General features: G+C 39.8%; 1 protein-coding gene across 2 annotated transcripts in view; it reads left to right on the top strand.

Annotated features, from left to right (window-relative positions):
* The first annotated feature begins 8770 nt into the window (after window positions 1–8770).
* Window positions 8771–19787, top strand: part of LOC108721228 (Wnt oncogene analog 2) — a 46185-nt gene continuing 35168 nt past the window's right edge. The window contains exon 1 of one of the 2 annotated variants that reach the window (XM_018445644.1): window positions 8771–9372. In XM_018445644.1, coding sequence (XP_018301146.1) covers window positions 9296–9372 — 77 coding nt within the window. In that variant the 5' untranslated portion in view covers window positions 8771–9295. The remainder of the gene's footprint in view (window positions 9373–19787) is intronic. The other variant, XM_018445643.1, reaches the window with a different exon arrangement.

Raw genomic sequence — 19787 nt, 5'->3', positions numbered from 1 at the left:
TCCGAGAATGACTTCGAGAAAATGCATCTCGCCTTTATTTCTTGGCAACGATGCGGATGGAAATTATAGCGTGACGTGCCGAAGGTATTACATGTCGATCGAGTGGGACACGATACATTCTCCATCTTCGGAAAACTTTCGAGTCGTTCGATATTCGTGTGACGTATGACTGTGGAAGACGCGATGCATACAGGTGATACTCTTCGAGGAGAAAGCGCCGCCGTTTTTATCAGACGAGACCAAGTGGCCCAATTTGTACCACGTATGCCGTTAAGGATCTCGACGGAAATGATTTATAGAAACGGTAGACGCGCTAATTGCCTGCCGATGTGATTCATCGGGTAGTGTCGTTATGTATCCGATCATGTCGGTCGCTTTGTGAGGAAGCGGATTGAAATAATCTCGTCGATTACAAGAGTATGAGGCAGACGCTTAATTACGATACGGCATAATGAAAGAGCTCCGATGCTTATTCCTGAGGTAAGATTAACGCTAAATTAATATTTTTGAAACGCAATTTCAGATTTTGTCTGCACATCGGTATTACATTCTGTATGTTTACTTTTGTAAATGTATTGTGTTTATCATATTTATATTTATTGATTATATTAATTTATTATATTTATATTAATAATTAATTTTAATAATTATATTTATTGAATTTATAGAAATAACTTTATTTAGAGATAAAATAGCCCCAATGTTAAATATATATATATATATATTAAATAATCTCATAGAGCCGCTTGCTATATTTGCAAAGGTAATGAAATTAAAACGTATTATCGCATGCGAGTGCTCGAAGTTGAAAAGTGTTAAATCGGTTATCTCGAATGTTCGCCCGGCGTTTCTTCACGCCGAGCGGCGCGCTTGGCTTTCGACACCGTCATTTTCTCCCGTTCTCACGATCTTTTCGCGTCTTCGCGCTCGTATTATTCCTCTTTCGATTTCACTCACGTCGTTTACCGTCTTCATCGTGTGGCGGCTCTTAAAATCATGTATTTCCGTGGCGGGGTAGGCTGGACCTTTTTTCTCCGTTCTCTCCGAGAGTCTCGTTTCGCCGTCTGCCGCCGTCTCTCCGCCGGTTCTCTTTCCTCTCTCAATTCTCGCTCCACACTCATCCCGTTCTTCTCCCTCCACTCGAGAGCCCCGGTGTAACAATGGCTGCCCTCTAATTATCGGAAGACCGCGGCACTTTAAAAAGATCCCCGAGAGCCCATCATGGGATTCCGTTTCGTTCGCTCCTTAAAATTTCTCTCCCGCTCCCCCCACTCTCTCGTCTTCTCTTTCTCCAAGGCATCCGAGACGGTAACAAAAACAATCAACGTAGCGATCGTTGCTCGTGGAAAATTAATTTCGTCTCGCGCAAGAGCACCTACTGCGAATTCGCAACAGCCGTTGGTCCTTCAACGGACATTTGGACGCGACCTTTAAAGGATGTGAGAAATGATGAAAATAATCAAAAGATTGACATCCCAAAGTACCGCTAAACATAAAGTAACAGTAACATTACATCGATGCTATAATTTTCTACTCAATGTAACTGTTATGTAAAACGTATTATATTGCATGTATATTGTTAAGTGAAAAATTATAACATTGATGTAACATTGATGTAACTGTTACTTTGTGTTTAACAGGTAATTAATTTGAGACTCATCCCTCTATTTTTTATCTTTTATCATAAATATGTCAGTTTGTGGACTAGTGATTGCTGTTACATTATTAAGGATATACACGCAAGGATTGCTCATTATTATAAAACACAACTTCCTGATCACCCAAGACGTGTGTTCATAGTTCCTAGATGTGTAGATATACATCAAGCTTTCTATAGTATCGATCTCGCCAAGTAAAAGACGTTCTCGAGTGCGCCAGTCGGCCAAGTGCGAGATCATGACGGCGCTTTCCGGTCGGCCGAGAAAGATCGTAGAAGGGAGAAAAGCCACGCCAATAAAGAGAAAATAGCGGCCGTACGACGAGAAGCGCGAGTCGGAATGGGCGTAACCCAAGGCGAGCTCGTTCGTACCTGTTGCTCGTTGCTTCCTATTAAATACTCTCAGCCGACCCACACTAGAAAGGAGTCGCTCGCGTCTGCGTTAGTAACCAATGACTAAGAGCGAGGAATAGTTTTTTTCCACCCTTTCCACACGATTCTTTCTCTTCCTAGCTCGGTTCCTTCTTCGGAATCGCCCGAGTCGTCTCTTCCAAAAGGGACGCTCGCGCTTAAAACCGGATGCACGTGCGCACGTAATCGCGACGATTGCGCGCCTTTCCGTATGGGAAACTCTTAAAAATCTACGCTTTCTCGCAGATTCCGCCAGCGGTTGATTTACGAGAGCGCGGTAGATTTCTAATCATGAAACTCTCACGGTAACGCTTCCGAGATTGAATTTCAAGATACAATTCATAAATGTCGTCTTTAAAAATTGAATCTTTTGTCGTTGAATGTCGCTATTAACCGTAAACCCCTTTTGGAGTAAACTTCTCAATCAGCTCTTTTATTCGACTTTTTTTTTTCGTTACATCCTAGACATAGTTGTTCGTCCCATTTTCGTTCGGATTTCATCGCGCTTCCCCTACGCTTTTTGTCGCCCTATTTTTCTTTAGTAATATCTCTTTGTGCACTTCTATTAGCAGTTTGTATTTCGAGCAGATGTTTGTCGGGTACAATGTCTTCTACATACTAGCCAGTTTAGGCCTCCCGGCGGCATTGTATCCACCGAGATATAAAAGATTGGGGTAGGCCTTTCGGGGCCTTAACAACGACTGCATCGCGAAGGAAACGTGTTTACTCTATTCGGGACGGGCCGCTATCTTAAGAAGATATAAGCGAGTCGAAACTTTCTAGAAGATTCTCGAACGAAAGCGTTAATGACGCTACGTTCTTCATAAATTTGCACAAATTACGAAAATATTTAAGATATCTTATTATCATAGCTGACTTCATCTGGATTTAAGACTGTAAATTTTCGGTAAACCTATAATGACTTAAAAGAACCGTGAGCTATCCATTTTAATAACTTCGAATATTTGTACCTCTACGTTTCAACCATCGATCGTCCGACTAAGAATGGAGTCATAAACGATTCTCAAATGAAAGCGTTAATGACTTTGCGTTCTTCATAAATTTGCATAAATTATGAAAATATTTAAAATATCTTAATATCTTATTATTATATAGCTGACTCTATCTAGATTTAGAACTGTAAATTTTCAAAAAAACCTATGATGACTTAAAGGAAACTGTGAGCTGTCCACTTTAATAACCTCGAGTATTTGTACCTCTACATTTCGACCACCGATCTTCCAACTAAGAATGGAGTCATAAATGACCTAACACGTCCGTAGGGTTCCTAGCATTATGAGGCTCGAATTAGAGGCTCCCAGATAATTTATCTAAAGGCGGGGTCGAGAAAATTCTTGAACTTCGCCGCAGGTGTAATGCAATAGAGCTTAAATTTTATCGTAATAATGAAAACAGGCCGTCGTTTTATGAGCTGTGATATTGAATGTCTTGGGGTAGAAAATATGATAGACGTGCGTGTATAAAAACGACTAAATAATCTCTAGAATGATTTAAAAAATTTTTTTGTACGCTTTATATACCTTTCATATTTTTTATGTACTTATCGATTTGCTGATAATTGTTTTAAGTGCAATATTCCACGCGTCCGTGGAATCTGCAAGCGATCGTAAGGTTCACGGCAACGTATTGTCGTGACATGCGATGACAGGGTTATTACGTCGCATTGTCCGTAAAGCGTCGTTAATTAAACGGTGTTATAAATTACCGGCTATATCGTAAAACTAATGATGTTCCGTTAAAGTGCTACAGCGTGAAAACTGCGCGCTCGAAATTCACGGTGGGCTGTAAACATTTTTACGGTGCCCGTCCGTTACCTGCGCAAGAGAATACTCAATCGTCTCTACGAGGGAAACGCAAGAAATCACGAGAACCAACGGTAGCGGACAAGATGAATATAAAATGGGGATTGACAATGAATGCATAATGCCTGGCTTTGTCTCTTGCTCGTGTTTTATATGCACCTATATCTTGTGCGCAATGATTCAACGTATAAGCTTCCGGTACATCCGTTATTATCGCCCCTCGATTATAAAATTATACGTGAAATTATAATCATTATTGGTACATGATTCTCTATAAAACGATTTATACGTATTCATGAAAAAAATTCTATCCTACATGAACGAATCGTTTTTGTAGATTGTCTATCAAATGCGTCACTCTGCTCAGCCAGACATGTTTCCTGTCATTTGTCTAGCTCACGAATAAAGTGGTACAGTATTATTGTCACGAATAGTATCATCCGCTTAACCTCGCATTTATATATTACGCTCCGATTTTTACAAAATGGTAACATGTAATTTCAAGATTCTAGAAACGGAAAAGAGAAATAAGGAGTCGAAATCTATACACGACTAGTAATAAGGAGAGGAAGATATATACTTAAATTAAGTGTGTTTTAGTCGAAGAAGAATATCCGGCGTTTCGCGTCGGATCCTCGTCAGGCTCGCGTCCTTCTTTTCGAAAATGGAGGCATATTTTGTAGCGTTGCCGGAGGTCGTGGTGATCACTTTATTTCTTTTTCTCTCCGTCTTGACAGTATCGGATCGTGTGAGGCATGTACGTGAGACGGCGACCCGACTCGACGAGACCCCCTTAAAACCGAAAACATATGGCGTACAATTACGACGTAATAGTATATAATTAATGGAATTCGCTCAGGGGGCCCTCTTGGTTGTTATACGGCACGCTTGTTTCCTCGAACGGCAAAGGGAACTGCGAGTCCACGTAAGCGGGGCTCAACGAGATCCGTCCTCTGAATAAAATTTTCATCGCCCGCGTGCATATATTTTACTCACCGTGCATGTATATCGGCCGTGCTCGCATTTTGCATGCCACGGGACTATAAGAGGGCAGAAAATTGCCAAGAGTTCAACATACTAATTTCCGATGTCACGAACAGTACCCTGGCGGCACCAATAACTTCCCTGATTATCGAACGTAAAAGAATAAAGGAAAGAAAAGACCGGAAAATTTGACCGAATACGTGAGCCGTGTATGTCTCAGCTTGTTTATTTATAATTATTTTATTTTTGGCGCTCTCTCTCCGCCAAGTATATCAGTCACATATTCAACGCGGATTCTCGAATGCGACGTTCAATGATCGATTCGTTCCGTGCAACGCAATGAGGTAGCTCGAGAGTGACATCCATAAAATTCCTTCTTATGAGCAATCAGATCTCATCGCGAAGATTAGGTATACCTAAACGATCAGTATCTCGAGCGTTTTCTTAAGTGTGTCGATGTGTACTAGTCAACCGGATGAGGCACACCTATCACATCTACTCCAAATTGATTGGACCGATCGGATCTCGACCGATCCACTCCCGAAACAAAATATACGATAGGATCAAAGTTTTGCACGCAGATGTATATCACTCATATCATTCTCGGTTTCTCGGTTATATAACGTTACGTAACGAGATAATATATTTTGTTCGACGTTTTATGTTTCTTTAAATAACAATTTTTTATGCAAAGATAATTATCGGTGTAATTATGTGCAATTTTACGCAATTTTTGCTATTTGTGTGAATGATAAAAAATCCTGTTAGAACTAATATTATATCTTCAAGAGTCACATATGATTTCATCTTAAATTAAAGTGGTCAATTCGTTCCATCAGTCTGAAGTCTCGAGTATGCAGTTCGTAAAGCTTTCGAGCTGTAATTTGCGAAGCTGAATCCACGTTGTAAAGTTAATAAATTTAAGCACCTTAAAATGCATAGTGCCTTAAAAAAAAGGTTTACAACGCAACACGATCTGATCTTCTGCTCGACGTAGGTGTAGGAATAGTCAATTATCCTGTTCGTGCTGAACGGATTCAATTTATCGAACAACTTAATCGAACTCTCAAGCCAATCGTTTATTTACAATTAACATTAAACAATTGGAATTTACCACCTCTGGAAATACGATTCGTTTATTCTTTTATACTTTTATGAAGAGCATAAAATCTATAACTTTATGAGAAATATTATATAAGAAATTATTGTTATTGTATCTTTTCATTGGTTTATACACGAATTTTGCTATTCCATAGTTTATGTGTATTACTATGCTTGTAGCCATTGTGATGCCGCTGATAACAAAAATCATCATAATGTAACATAATATTCGATTGTATATTAAAATCAATATCTTTTCATCGTATGGAGCTGAAAGGCTTGGTGTTAACACAGATCTGTGTCCATTAACACAGATATCGTATATTGAGACAGTAACAAGCGTTTGTGATTTTCGCGTATCATCGCCGTGCTATCTGACGTGCGATCGAAAACACGCAATGGCACAAATCCGCGATGGCGGTTTCGCGGATATAGACGTACGACGATCTGGCATTCGAGAGAATATCGGCGGGCGGCGGGTGGGCAAGTAACTTTCAAACTAAAGCAAAACGAGCGGTTACGGCAAGTAGCGAGAAGAGCGACCGGGAGGATGTAACGCGCGCGGCAGCAATGCAGAGGAAAGGTAACGGAGAACCGGGTGGAAATGAAACGGAGAAGCAAAGTAGAGAGCAGGAACAGAGTAAGAACGAAGGAAAAGAGCAAGAGAGTGACAGAGAGAGAGAGGAAGGGGGAGAGCGAGAAAGAGAGAGATGGAAAGAACGAGAAATGAGAAAAGAGCGAGAAAGAGGTTGAGATATGCGAGGAAGTAGGATCGTAGAGGTAACATCATAGCTGCGAGACCTGATCCCAAAGGTAGGAGGACTCGGGTTGTGACCGAGGCCAGTCCATCGCGGGCCCTCCTCTCGACCGAACACGCGCTTTACTTTCTGCCCGCTCGTTCAAATTCCCATGCGCGCGCGACGAGCTGCTCGTCGAACTCTCCGCGAGCAACTCGTTGAGTAACCCTCCGGTGGCTGGCTCCCCATGGCAGAAACTCGTAGCTGGCGATCGCAGTGCCGTTGGTTATAGTACAGATGGTGGCGGTGGTGGTGGTGGCGGTGGTGGTGGTGGCGGTGGTGGTGGTGGTGGTGGTGGTGGTGGTGGTGGTGGTGGTGGTGGTGGTGGTGGGGTACGATAGGTAGGGGCCGATAGGGACGGATGGTGGTGATGGTAGTGGTGCCAGCAGTGGTGGTGGCGGCGGTTACCTTGAGCACCAGGTTGTATCGCACACCTTGCACAGTTACCCTCTGTTCCAGTTCTCGCACGCGTGCCGATGTTGTGCACGCGACACGACACAAACGGATCGACGATTATATCCTACGACTGATCAGCCTAACCACGTTAGTACATTAAAAATCATTCGACAGGCACGTTCTTTTTTGTTTCATCTGAACACTCTCTGCTCGTCGAGAGAATTTTTGTCTGAAAAAAAGGCTTATCGATCTTTCGGAGGCGATGACATTTCTTTCGTATGGATGGACGATGAATAACGACGCGCAATGAACGATACAATCTTGAGGCGGTGACGCGTGAAGAAAGATGACGGCTCTCGCGAATGTCGAACTGTGGAGCGCAGGAGACGATCTCAATTGCTGGAATCTGGATCATACTGTTGGCCGCGAGGCGATCGAGGACGCTGCCTCGATTTGAACGCTAATGAAACGAACATTGACTAGCGATCGCCGATGCCGATTGCGCTCTCGGATACCAAACCGAGGGTTGCCGATCGTACAAAAAGGGAACACCGGACAGGAAGTGGCGCAGAGGAGCTTCACAAGGGATATTCTTCGCGCGTCTTTGTTCGCGACGAGGTGCTCCAAGTCGACGAGGCGCGGATTCAAAAGGACTGACACGGCGGAACAATAAGACAACGAGACAATAAGAACCGGTAGCAGAGCTCCTCTCGTCGGGAGGGTGCTCTTTGAGCACTGGAATTCTTCGTTCGAGCCAGAGGCGAACGAGTAGCTCGGTCAGCGATGGAAGAAGAAGAGTAACCGCGAGGCGAACACGTCTCTCTCGTGACTGCCGGACGATCGATCACCGGTTTTTGCAGTTTACGCGATCTCGCTGGCGCGATCTCCGCCGGCGAAGGAGAGGATCGTTAAGCGTTTTGCGCGCGGGGGAGTGATGATGATGAGCCAAGCGATAAGTTCCCTCTGCATCGAAATCGTTAACGAGACGACGACGAGGATCTTCGCAGCGATGACAATCGGCCGACATTCTCGCGTGAGACGGCAAAAGATCGTCGTTCCTCGACGATAGTGCGTCGCGTGAGCTTGCGTATCTGCGATCTGAGAGCTCGAATATAAAGTACGCCGCACCGATAATGACGGTACTTAGTTATCTTTTTAATTGGTATCTATTTGCTAACGAGACCCCGCGCGCGATCGTCGTACGCTCGTTAGGATAACCGATCCACCGTTTCTTCTAGATAAACGCGTTTACCGGCTCAGGTTAGCCGACTTTCTAAGATCGAGTCGGTCGGATCGCGCCTCATTAAAGTGAATCGAGTAAATCTTACTTAAGACTACATTCCACCGATACCGCGGCAAATCGCTTCGAAAATGGACGCGATGGTGCACTCGCACGACGACTCCGTTACCTTCGTGATCAATGTAGGGCTGTGACCACCCGCTGATCGAATTTACGGATCGCGAGCTCTCCTCGAGTCCGGTCTCAATTATCACCGATGGAAGTACCACCCGTGGCACACGATACGCGATCGACGTGCACGATTCGAAGATACATGTGCGAGAGACGAATCGTTCAGCCGCTTAGTCTTTTTTTTTCTTTCGGAAAAGAGTATTTGGAGACTGTAAACACTCGCACGGTGCGGCACGGGACCGTAAAGTTTTAAAACGCGCGCAAACACTTTAGAAAATCCAAATGTTGGCTCTGCAGTTCGGCTCTTTCGCACCTGCCCGATACGCGCGCACGTGCACGCGCGGCTTTGTGTCGCTATGAGGTGCTAACGAGAACGCGGAGTGATTACAGTGATTGAAATCGCGGCAAGAAACTTCTCACGACGTCGCTCGAAGCAGATGTTGGATAAACATCAAAGACAAAGTTTCATGTTGTAAAATACGTCCGGCGACGAGCCTGGAGTGTGAGAAACGTGCTCGCCGAGCGGTAACGGAGACTGCACACACGACGAGATCTCACATGATTCGACTCGACAACGGAACAGGGTCTATCCCAGTTCCGAACGATCAACTTCCGGTGAGCGTCGTTCATCCGCTGATTGCGGAAGCGTAAAACTTTGTCGCGTGCACATCCGCTTTTTACATTCAATAACAACAAGGTGATTGTGATGTAAGAGATGCGTCGCGGTGATATCGCGACAATCGCGATAGCCCTTCTCATTCTTGGGCAGATCCAGGAGCCACAGCGATCGAGGTGAGAAACAGTTATATTTAGGATTCTACATGGAAAGAATGATTTTACTGAAATATCTAAAAATTTAGTTAAATACAGGAAATAATAATCTGAAAATAATTTTGTTGGGCTATCAAAATAATTATGTAGGAAATTCAAGTATAATTAGTAATACTGCAAAAACTTTTAATGTTCTAACAACAAACTTGAGCATTCTACATAATTATTTTGATAAAATTGATAAAATTGATTCAATAAAATTATTTTCACATCTAGCTAAATTTTTAGTTCTTCAGCAAAACTGTTCTTTCCATGTAAATATCGAATTAAAACCAATAATAAATACAACAATTACGCCAATAGTACGTAATCTTCGACTACAGCGAGTCATTTAAACTTGAAGCAAAAATTTTTAGATGATTGTACAATTTTTATATGCTCTCTCTTGACGAGATTCTAAATTATAATAAAAAAAAACTTTAAAGCTGCCTCTTTCAATCGCCTTAAAGTGGAGGTTTAATTGCATTCTGTACTTTCAAATAGAACGACTTACAGCTTATATTAAGTTTCGTGGCTATATAATTGAGAATTTTGTAACAATATATTTTCTTACACATCAATAATGTCTGATACGTAAAAAATTATTGATTACTAATTCTTCGCGTCTATACTAACTATGCATCAGAAATTATTAATCAACCCGCGTTGACACTAATAGGTTTATATATTTACTCAGTTTTATCATTTCTCAGAGCCTTTATGTTGATCACTTTAAAAATAGAGTCGCAGGATTTTTTTTTTTTTGTGTTGAATCGATATAGAAGTCAGAAATCGCACGACGACGCGAAGAAAAACTTTAACAAACAATCGATTTACTAACGATGCATTTCCATTTTATCTGTCGATAATCTCAAAGTAACAACTTGTAAGAAAGCTGTCAACGTTCCTCGATTATACTGCACGGCAAGTGAAAATGTTAATCGATAGTCGCTCGAGGCTAGAGCGCATACGCAAATTGCAGCGTCGATTATGATCGCCATTCGTCGAAGTAACGAGCAAAGGGATCGGAAGGGAGATTCTCGCGAGGTCGCAACACGCGTGACTCGGACACGTGCTGGAAGCCCGTCATACCGCGTCAAAACCGAATGTTCGCGCCGAACTTCGCGATAAAGTCCGACGACGATAATCGATCTATGCACGCGACGTCGTATCTTTTGTAAAAGATAAAGACGAAGAAAGATCCCGAAACTCAATTAATCTCTTAAAAAAAATGTCTGCAAAAGAAAAAGAAAAATATATGCCAAATGCATAAAAAAAGTATCGAATATTACTTCCTTCCTAAAATCAAAAACATTAATTTTCTTAATAAATATAATTACGCAAAAATTACCTCTGCAAAAATGGATACGAAATTAGTAATTAGCCAAGTATCTCAAAAAGACCTCGAAAATTGGATACACGTTGTAGATTCGAATAATAATCCCTATACGGTTCAATCGGTCAAGATTGATAGCGATTAACAGAGCTGATAGGAATTTCCTCCGCCACTTAATACCCGGTTACATAAACACACTAATGATTTAATATGCACAAGAACGGCCGTCATTCAGAGTTAATTACGGGCGTCGAACGAAATGAAACGTTTATGTAATGCGGCGCGTAACGCGTGATTGCGGACTGACCGAATTTAATGTTATATCCGTACGAAACGACCACGGAAAGTACTTGTTGTGTTTTACGAGCCGCTTGGCTACCAGTCGCGCCACGTAATGAGCGCGCTAAGTGGATGAATGAAGCGACGATGCGACAGAGATTAAGGCCGATTGGACTATCATCGTCGCGCGGTGAAAACGAGATCATTTCGTCGGTGCGACTGATTAAAGCCCATCTCACACATTCGGGAATAAAATCATACTGATAAAGTGAAGAAGAACGGCAGAATTAAGCTTAATATAATCACAACGGTGAACTGTATAGCTACATAATTTCTCGATAGCCTTTTAAACATTTTTTGACAAAATAATCGGTGATAGTTACCGGAAAAGAGGAGATAAAAAAAACGTTCGATTAAACTACTTTTCATAAATGTGATGTTTTGACACGCTCTGTCTGGGACTGGATCTGTCGTCTTGTTAAACACGTTGCAGATTATCAGAAATTAATGATGCAAGACAGAATGGTGAACGATATACAGACATCGTTGCACATCGTGTCGTCGCACAGATATCGTGTTTATTTTCAGAAATCTAACATGACAGCTTTTTAGCTGATTAAAAAAGTAATCCACCGATTTCAAAATTATTCGTGCTTAAACTGGGAACGGCGTGTTTTCGAATAACGAGCTTGTTCTTTTATATTTGTTACAGAAATTATTGTACGACAAATTGTAAAAATTTTAATTTTGTTGTCCTAAATATATAATTGCTTGCCTTCATTGAGAAAAAAGGTTGTAATTATTATAATTTAACTATAATTTACAGTCATTATCTTTTTGGTAGAACTATAAATTAGTACTAACATTATAGCAGTAATAACTATAAAAACGGAATTTCTAACCATAATTATTTTAGCGTGCAATTATAACCATAAATACTCAATATTTTTGTCTGAGTTTGTTGCTATAATTCTTAAAAAAATAATTAAAAAATATTATTCCAACTGTGTATTACAATATTCTTTTATTTATTATGCATTCTTGAATTGATCATAATGCTCTCTTCGTATATACATATTAGATATATAAGATCGCTGCTATAAGGAGACTGTAAAGATAGTAATCTTTCATCGCGACTGACGGCCATCCATCATCATCTATCGCGTCTCGAAATTCTATCGATAAAAGTGGATCCCGGCACTTAAACGCGCGATATACTTAACGAAACGTCAGGTATCAATTTAAATTACGATTTCCAAGTGATCGTACGCGAGAAGCATAATATGCAGGTGTAGAAGGGTCCTCATCGATCACAGAGAGATATAGCCCTGAGCTGGATTCCCCCGTTAATCCGTGCGTTCACATGATATTATAGGAATGGAATCAAGTCTTTACGGACTTCCCAATACCGATGTAACAAATGTTTGAACCTCGACAGTCCATATTTCGAATCGAAGCTAATAACAAGTTACATAGGATCGAAGATAAATGACCTCCCCTCTGAAAGATCCATCCTCTAATTTTCATAAAACTTGAGATATTTTTCATGAAAATCATTCCACGGTTGCCAGGTCCCGAGTACTGTTCGACTGGGGCCCGAAGGTCCGTGCACTGCACCCAGAGAAAGGTTTCTTTCATTCAAAGAAATGTTTCTTTGCTATACGGTTAAAGAACAAATTTCTTTGATTTGAACATAATTTTTTAAAATCAAATAAACTTTTTTATTTGATTACCGTATAGCAAAGAAACATTTCTTTGAATCGAAGAAACCTTTCTCTGAGTGTGGAGATTTCATATTTTGACTGGAGGCTGGCCGATTGTTTTATTTAAAAAAAAAAGAGTAAAAAAAGCGCAGGGTTTAATTCATGTTTTGCGACCACTGTTACAGACTTTCTTTTTGTTATTAATATTTGACCAACATTTGACACAAAGTGTCAACACAGAGACCTTTTTATTATTATTAGAAGATTACATACAGTGTGAACACAATTACGAACTTTTTTATTATTCGTAAAATAACATAAACTGCGAATATAATCACAGACTTTCTTATAATACTTTCTACGTAATTTAAATGTGCAATTAATAAATACTCCACGCGAGCGAAAAACTGGAGATTTTTTCCGTCTGCTGGAGAACTGGAGATTAGTCCCGAAAATTGGAGTCTCCAGTCGAAATCTGGAGACCTGGCAACCGTGGAAAATATATGCTATCCCCCCAACACGAGAACACACTAAAATATATACATAATAAAATAACATAATAATAATTCAGCATATACAAAAAGTGGACTTGGTTTACAAAACTATCCTTAACTGCCTCATCCATCCATATCTCTCACGCATGCTTTACTTATACTTAAACTTATAATATTCTACCACCTATCTTTCTATCCATCCAACCGTTCTTTTTCTTCTCCTTTGTCTTAGCTTTCTATCTTTCTTATTCTATTATCATTTTGTTCACAGCCTGATATTATAATTTCATAACTCTTGCATTTCTTTTTATATTATTTTATCACAGTTATGCACAATTTCTTGCAACGTTCAATCCGCATTTATATACAATGATATATGCTACAAAAAATATATTATATATATATATATCTGTATGAAATATAGCTATGTTTTGAAAGGAGCGCCTCCACACGTCGCGACAGATCTGTTGACGTTTACAAATAGCTGTGAAAGGGCTCGTACATTTTAAGCCCCAGTAGGCGTGCGTGTCACTTTCCGGGATCTCTCGCGACCGGGACATATGTCGGATTCTATCGGTGCAACAAGCGATTCACAGAGCGCGTAACGAGAATCACCGATCGTTTGTCTTCCAGCGCGATGGCGTGGAAATTGAACGATCACGTCGCGACCCAGGCCGAGCCGAAAGAACGTACGTTAGATCGGATTTAATATATTTATGATAATGATTACACGTCGTTCGCGATCGCCATGCGTGACGTTCACGTGTATCCTTTCGTTCCGGTCCGCCGGATATTTTAACGCGGTGTGCGACCGTTTTTTCTTCCCTCCCGCGTCTCTCCATTACAGCTATTTGTTTAATATATCGGTCGATGTCGCGATTAATCGGCGCGCGTAAAATTTAACGATAATGAATCCGTGGGGAAGCGGTATTGACGTGTAATTATGTGTGTGTAACGAGAGTTCTCGTGTCCCGTTGGATTCATTCAATTATGAATGTCCATCTCATGCAGCGTGCTCGATGGTCTTCAACAAAACCCTTGAGACAAAACAATTTAGTATCTGTTTAACACAATATATTTCGTGACGACTACACGCTTCTAGTGGCGCATCGATACATCGAGCCGCAGCCGGTCCCTTGCATCGCTCTCGCAGCAAGTGAAAGGGGGGGTGAGGGGGGGAGGGACAGAGAGGGATTAAATTAAGATCCGACAGTGTTAAAGTAAGCCCGGGCTCCGGGCCGAGGCCCTCCCGTGGCGAGGATAGTGGTAATACCATTCGGTGAGTTCGGTTCGGTAGTGGAATTCTGTCTTCATCCGGTGCCGATGGTAGATGCACTGGCGCTTATTACGGTTCGTGCATACAGATGTACCAATTCGCGCGTGAAAAAAAAGAAGAGAACTTAAGAAGAAATATCCCTCGTCCTGGAGCTATTCTGAGCTCGGACTAAAGACCCGCGCAGCCGAGACTGGGGATAATGGTCACAAAAAAGCAGTGTGCAACACATATTTGCGCTGACTCAGCAATGACCATTGACGGCGCTACAAAGAGCTCGCCAGCGGCAAAGGTTTGCTAAACAGTCCGCGTTAAACAATTGAAAAAATTCACGTTTTACTTCAAAATATTAAATTAAATTAATTTAAATTTAAATATGAATTAAATTAAATTTGAAATGATTAATTTGTTTGTGTATGCGTTCACACATTAATAAGTTAAATCGTAATAGTATTCAAATAATTTTCGATGTAATATATTTACGTAATAAACTTCTATAATTACTAAATATAAATTTTATCAATTTATTTCTTGTCTTAGTAGAATCGAGAAACAAATTTTTGAACTACATGATTATATTGGAGCGCCATTGAGAATATAAATAATGACGATGCTTGTTGGATCTGTGGCATGATTTTCGCATCTATTTGTGTCTTATCTCGTCGTGTCAGTGGAAACTTATCGTAGTCATTCTCTGAGACGTAAAACTGCCCACAAACTCTCGCAGTAGTATCATTGTAGGACCTTTATCACGTACTTTCACAATGCTGATGTGACAAATTTGACAAAAAAAACGAGCGACATGGGTTTCTCTCTGTCTCTTCAGAAGATATTTTTGCTTTATATTTTATTCATTAATCAAATAAAAAATGTGCAAAAGAATTTTTTTCTTTATTATTTATTTATGATAAATAAGAGGCGTTGTTTCAAATCAAAGAAATAATCTTTCGAAATGTCAAACTATGCTGAAAAGAGAAGTAAATCGTGTCTATCTATATATCTATCTAATCTCAAAAATGCGAATAAGATTATTCTTTAAGATACATATTATTTAACGAAATATATTGAATTATTCACAAAGAAACACAAATAAAAACACGCACATTGTACTAGTCAATTCTTCTGTGGAATTCTTTAGAATGATACGCACAAAAATCAAGCGAAGCACGTTCGAGGAATCGTGAAAGAATGGGAGAAAGGAGCATTCGAGAGGGTAGAGGCTGGTACGGGCGGGGGTGAAAAAGTTTCGACGAAGATCCAATTAAAATAACCAGTAGTCAGGAGATGTCGGTCGAAAGAGGTATAACAAGAGGAGCGAAAAAGAGAAAGACAAAGGGCGAAACGAGGAGTTGCGGTTACATAAAGGGCTCGTTTTCTGAGAGGAGAAAGGTGGGCGAGGATATACAAAGCGGCATTAAAATATTTCTAAATGCCTGTGACAGAAGGTCGAGAAGCCGATAGTCGACAAACTGCCGCGGTATTTGCCGCGCACGATCACGTCCGCGACTCGACTGTAGAAAGGTTGAAGCCTTTTGTAATAAATTGTCGCCTTTAGTACGCGAGTAGTAGCTGCCTATATTAACTTCAATAAATAAAATCTGTTTGTCTGCTTGTCTTCGCGCAGTATAGAAGAAAATTCACGTGGGTGGCAGCGCGATCAAGAATCCACTATGAATTCTGCTCAAATAGAGAAGCATCGTAGATAACAGACAAATATTTTTAACGATCACGAGATAAAAATTATGTAATTTTATTTTTTATAATTAAATTATCAATTTAATTTTGCAATTAAATAATTACATAATTAATTTATATTAATAAATAATGAAATTATCAATTTAATTACAAAAATAAAATATTTAATATAATATATCGACTCTTATTTTCCAGAAATTAAACATTAATTTGATCTTGATGACCATTAAATGAAGTATTAAGAGATTTATCCGCAAAAACTTGCGACTTTTTACCTGGAAATTATCATTATGGCAAACTACATGGCGGCATCACTGCTACAAGCGCGATCACGATCTATATCCTTATTAGTCCCATTTCTCGTGCATGAACATTAATAGACGACAACACGCATGCACGCCCGCGATAAATATATCTTCGTTGCATAAAAGACCGCCGACTGATCGAAGCGAGATAAAAATGATGCGACGACATGACGATTTGAAGGCAATTACATCGCCTGAGGAATCGAAAGTGATTATGAGCTACGCGATTGATCACATATAATCATGCGATCATAATCAAGAAGCATACGTGCGATCTAGACCCCCCTAAGAAATATTAATGCAATAACTGAATGCGGTAGTTTCTTCCGTAAAGTATAACGTCACGTTCATTGCAATTTACATTAAAAACTCACGCGGGGAGATATATAAGAAATCGTTTCTACACGGTGAAATACTTGAAAATTTAACTAAATGCAGATCTGAAAATTATTTTGTTGGATTGTCTAAATTATTATATAGAACGTTGAAGCATAATGAGCAATACTGTAAATAGTTTTGATATTCTAACAGTCAGCTTGGCATCCTACATAATTATTTTAATGGTAATAAAATTAATTAATCTAAAAAAATTATTTTCAAATCTTTATCTAATTAAATTTTTAAATACCTGCTTTAACATAACTGTTGTTTCTGTCATGAACACTCTCGAAGTACGAGTTACTAATTCGTGATTACTACTACTCCCTCATGAACTAACTAGAACAATTCATACGCAGATAGAGAGACGAAAAGAAGAAAAAAGGAATCACGTTTCTTCTTCGCGCTCACGATATAGGAACGATCTTGACGAGGAGAGGAACATGCGCAGCGTGAAGGGCGTGTTTCTTCATTCCGGATGGTATATGATCAACCGTGAGCAATTTGCCAGGGTAGACGAAGCTATTTACATTTAAACTGGCGAACGTTTAAGTATTTTATATCTAGCGGACCATGCGTGTAACAGTCGACCAAAAATAAGCGACTGGTAATCGGGAGGATGTTATAATTACATGCTCTACCTGTATCAACGAGCCAATAAGCTGATGAAACTTAAGGGTCATTATTTACGTGATATTTCGATTAGGGTCTATAGAGTGGTGCACAGTGCGAAAATTATATGCGCGCGACGGAAAATTCTATCTATTTTCGTAACATGAAAAGTATCGGCACTCAGCACTCGATTACAAATTCATAGAAAATTATGCTAATGATGTGATCGAGCGAAATCACTTGGAGGACCGGCAATTTCGATCCTAGGATTTTCCTAACGGTTAGCCTCAGCAAAAGGATTATACCGACCCGAGGATTATAACTTTCCCGCCGCGTATTCTATTAGGCGGAAGCGCGGGCAAGGGTGTGTATGTTCATCGTGGATGGCACGCACAGGCTTTTCGAAGTGACAAAAGTTTAATATATTCAAACTTAAAACGCAACACGGTTCGGTCGATTACAACCGAGCGCGCCGGATAGAGAGAATGCGCCACCGGATAATCACTATAATCCACGCTTTCATTATAATTATCACCGTTTATTACGACAGATACTCTACTGAGCGAATGGACGACCGAGCGAGGCAAGCTATCCCTAGCTCGGCACGATCGTTAAGTGCACCAAATCTAATTAACTTTAATCCGTCGTAATTACATCGACAGCCGGTCATTACCGATTTGAAACGGCACGGCGTGGCGCGTTTTACGGCCATTTTCGTTTGTTTGCCCGATCGCTTACGGTAATAACACCTTCGACTGAACGTATCGCGTATGTTTTCATGAAATTAATAATGTAAACTTTTACAACAAGCTGAATGCGCCGGCGCGATTACGATCCAATTAATTTTAAAAGTCACAACAGATAAACGAGAAATAGATTTTTTTAAATTTGATAAGCGAGAAATTGATTTTAAAAACTCGATTAGGGTGCGTTAAAGAATACGTTTTTAATATGCTGTTTAAAGGATTTTTTGTTATTCTTTTTAACAACTAATTCTAGATCGCCGACACTGTTGACGTATCTCGTACAATCAACAAATCTCATGTATAAAGACAAAATGGGGAAGCCGACCGATAAATCTTTAGGCGCCAGGCTTGAGATTTTCGCCACCTCTCTGCGTGTCAAACCTTTCCTAATACAAAAACACTTTCAGCACTACCTGCCTAAGAGATCAGATTTCGAAGATACCTACGTTAATAGTCTGGATAATAAAATACCTTTCGATCTTTTGGATCCCTAAAATAATAATACTAATAATGCTTTATATTTTTATATGCATTCTTATTTTTAGATGATTATAAAAAAAATACAACGAAAATTAATTTATTATTTTACTTACTGCATAATAATCGTACCGGGAAAAAAACAAATCCAATTAATATATCGCTTCTATCGGTTATATATTATTAGTATATAGATTACATTATTATTAGTAACGCTAATGATTTTTCTTAATAATATTCCATTACGAATAACATCTTCCAATGATGGAAATAAATTTTATCGGCAGAACCGAATAGTGCAGGATGAGATCATGTTTTTTTTCCGGCATTAATTGGCTCGGTCTTTTAAACCGCGATGGCACTCGAAGATCTGGCGATGCTTTTAAAATCGCGTCTTTAACTGTGCCGTTTAGCCGCGTTGGAATTTGCGGCTATATGCGTGTACATATCGCTCTTAACTTTTTCCTATAAAACCGAAACAGAAAAACCGTAAAGACATTCTCATTGACGTTGCTCACTACTGCGCGTTCTATCGAGCGCGATAGAAGTTGTCGATTAAATCTCCTGCATCATCGTAAATCAAGTTTCAACACCATGTAACGTCGATGTTCCATCTCCTTCTACCATGCAAATACCTGTAGGATTTTTGTAGATTGTCTCGCCAGTAGCAACCACGTTCGCAATAGTCATGGGACATATTTATAATATAATATATAAAAGCCGTTCTTTCCTTTCCCTCCTTATCTTCCCTCAAATATCTTCAAGTATTTTTCCTCGCCACTCACCTACGACGCTAATGGTATTCTGGGAATATCATTTAGAGATTAAATAAATCGTATTTTATTTAATAAACGGGAAGAGATTTTTTTAGCGCATTGCGTAATGTTTACATAGAATTTCAACGTACAGTGAGAGAGATATACAAATTTTTTTATAATGTGTTAATTTTTATAAGATATTAACGTCATTTAAAAAATAATATGATTTTTACACATAATTAGCTTTCTTCATTTTTGTATATTATATAGAGCATTGTAAGAGTCTCAGGATAAAAAATTTAATAATTTATGAGAGATACACTGAAAAAAAAGATTGGCTG

This window comes from Mycetomoellerius zeteki, unplaced genomic scaffold, assembly GCF_001594055.1.
Source record: "Mycetomoellerius zeteki isolate Tzet28-1 unplaced genomic scaffold, Tzet1.0 scaffold164, whole genome shotgun sequence".
In the NCBI taxonomy this organism is placed as follows: domain Eukaryota; kingdom Metazoa; phylum Arthropoda; class Insecta; order Hymenoptera; family Formicidae; genus Mycetomoellerius; species Mycetomoellerius zeteki.
The sequence above is the reverse complement of the archived record's forward strand: the minus strand, read 5'-3'. Positions and strand labels throughout refer to the sequence as shown.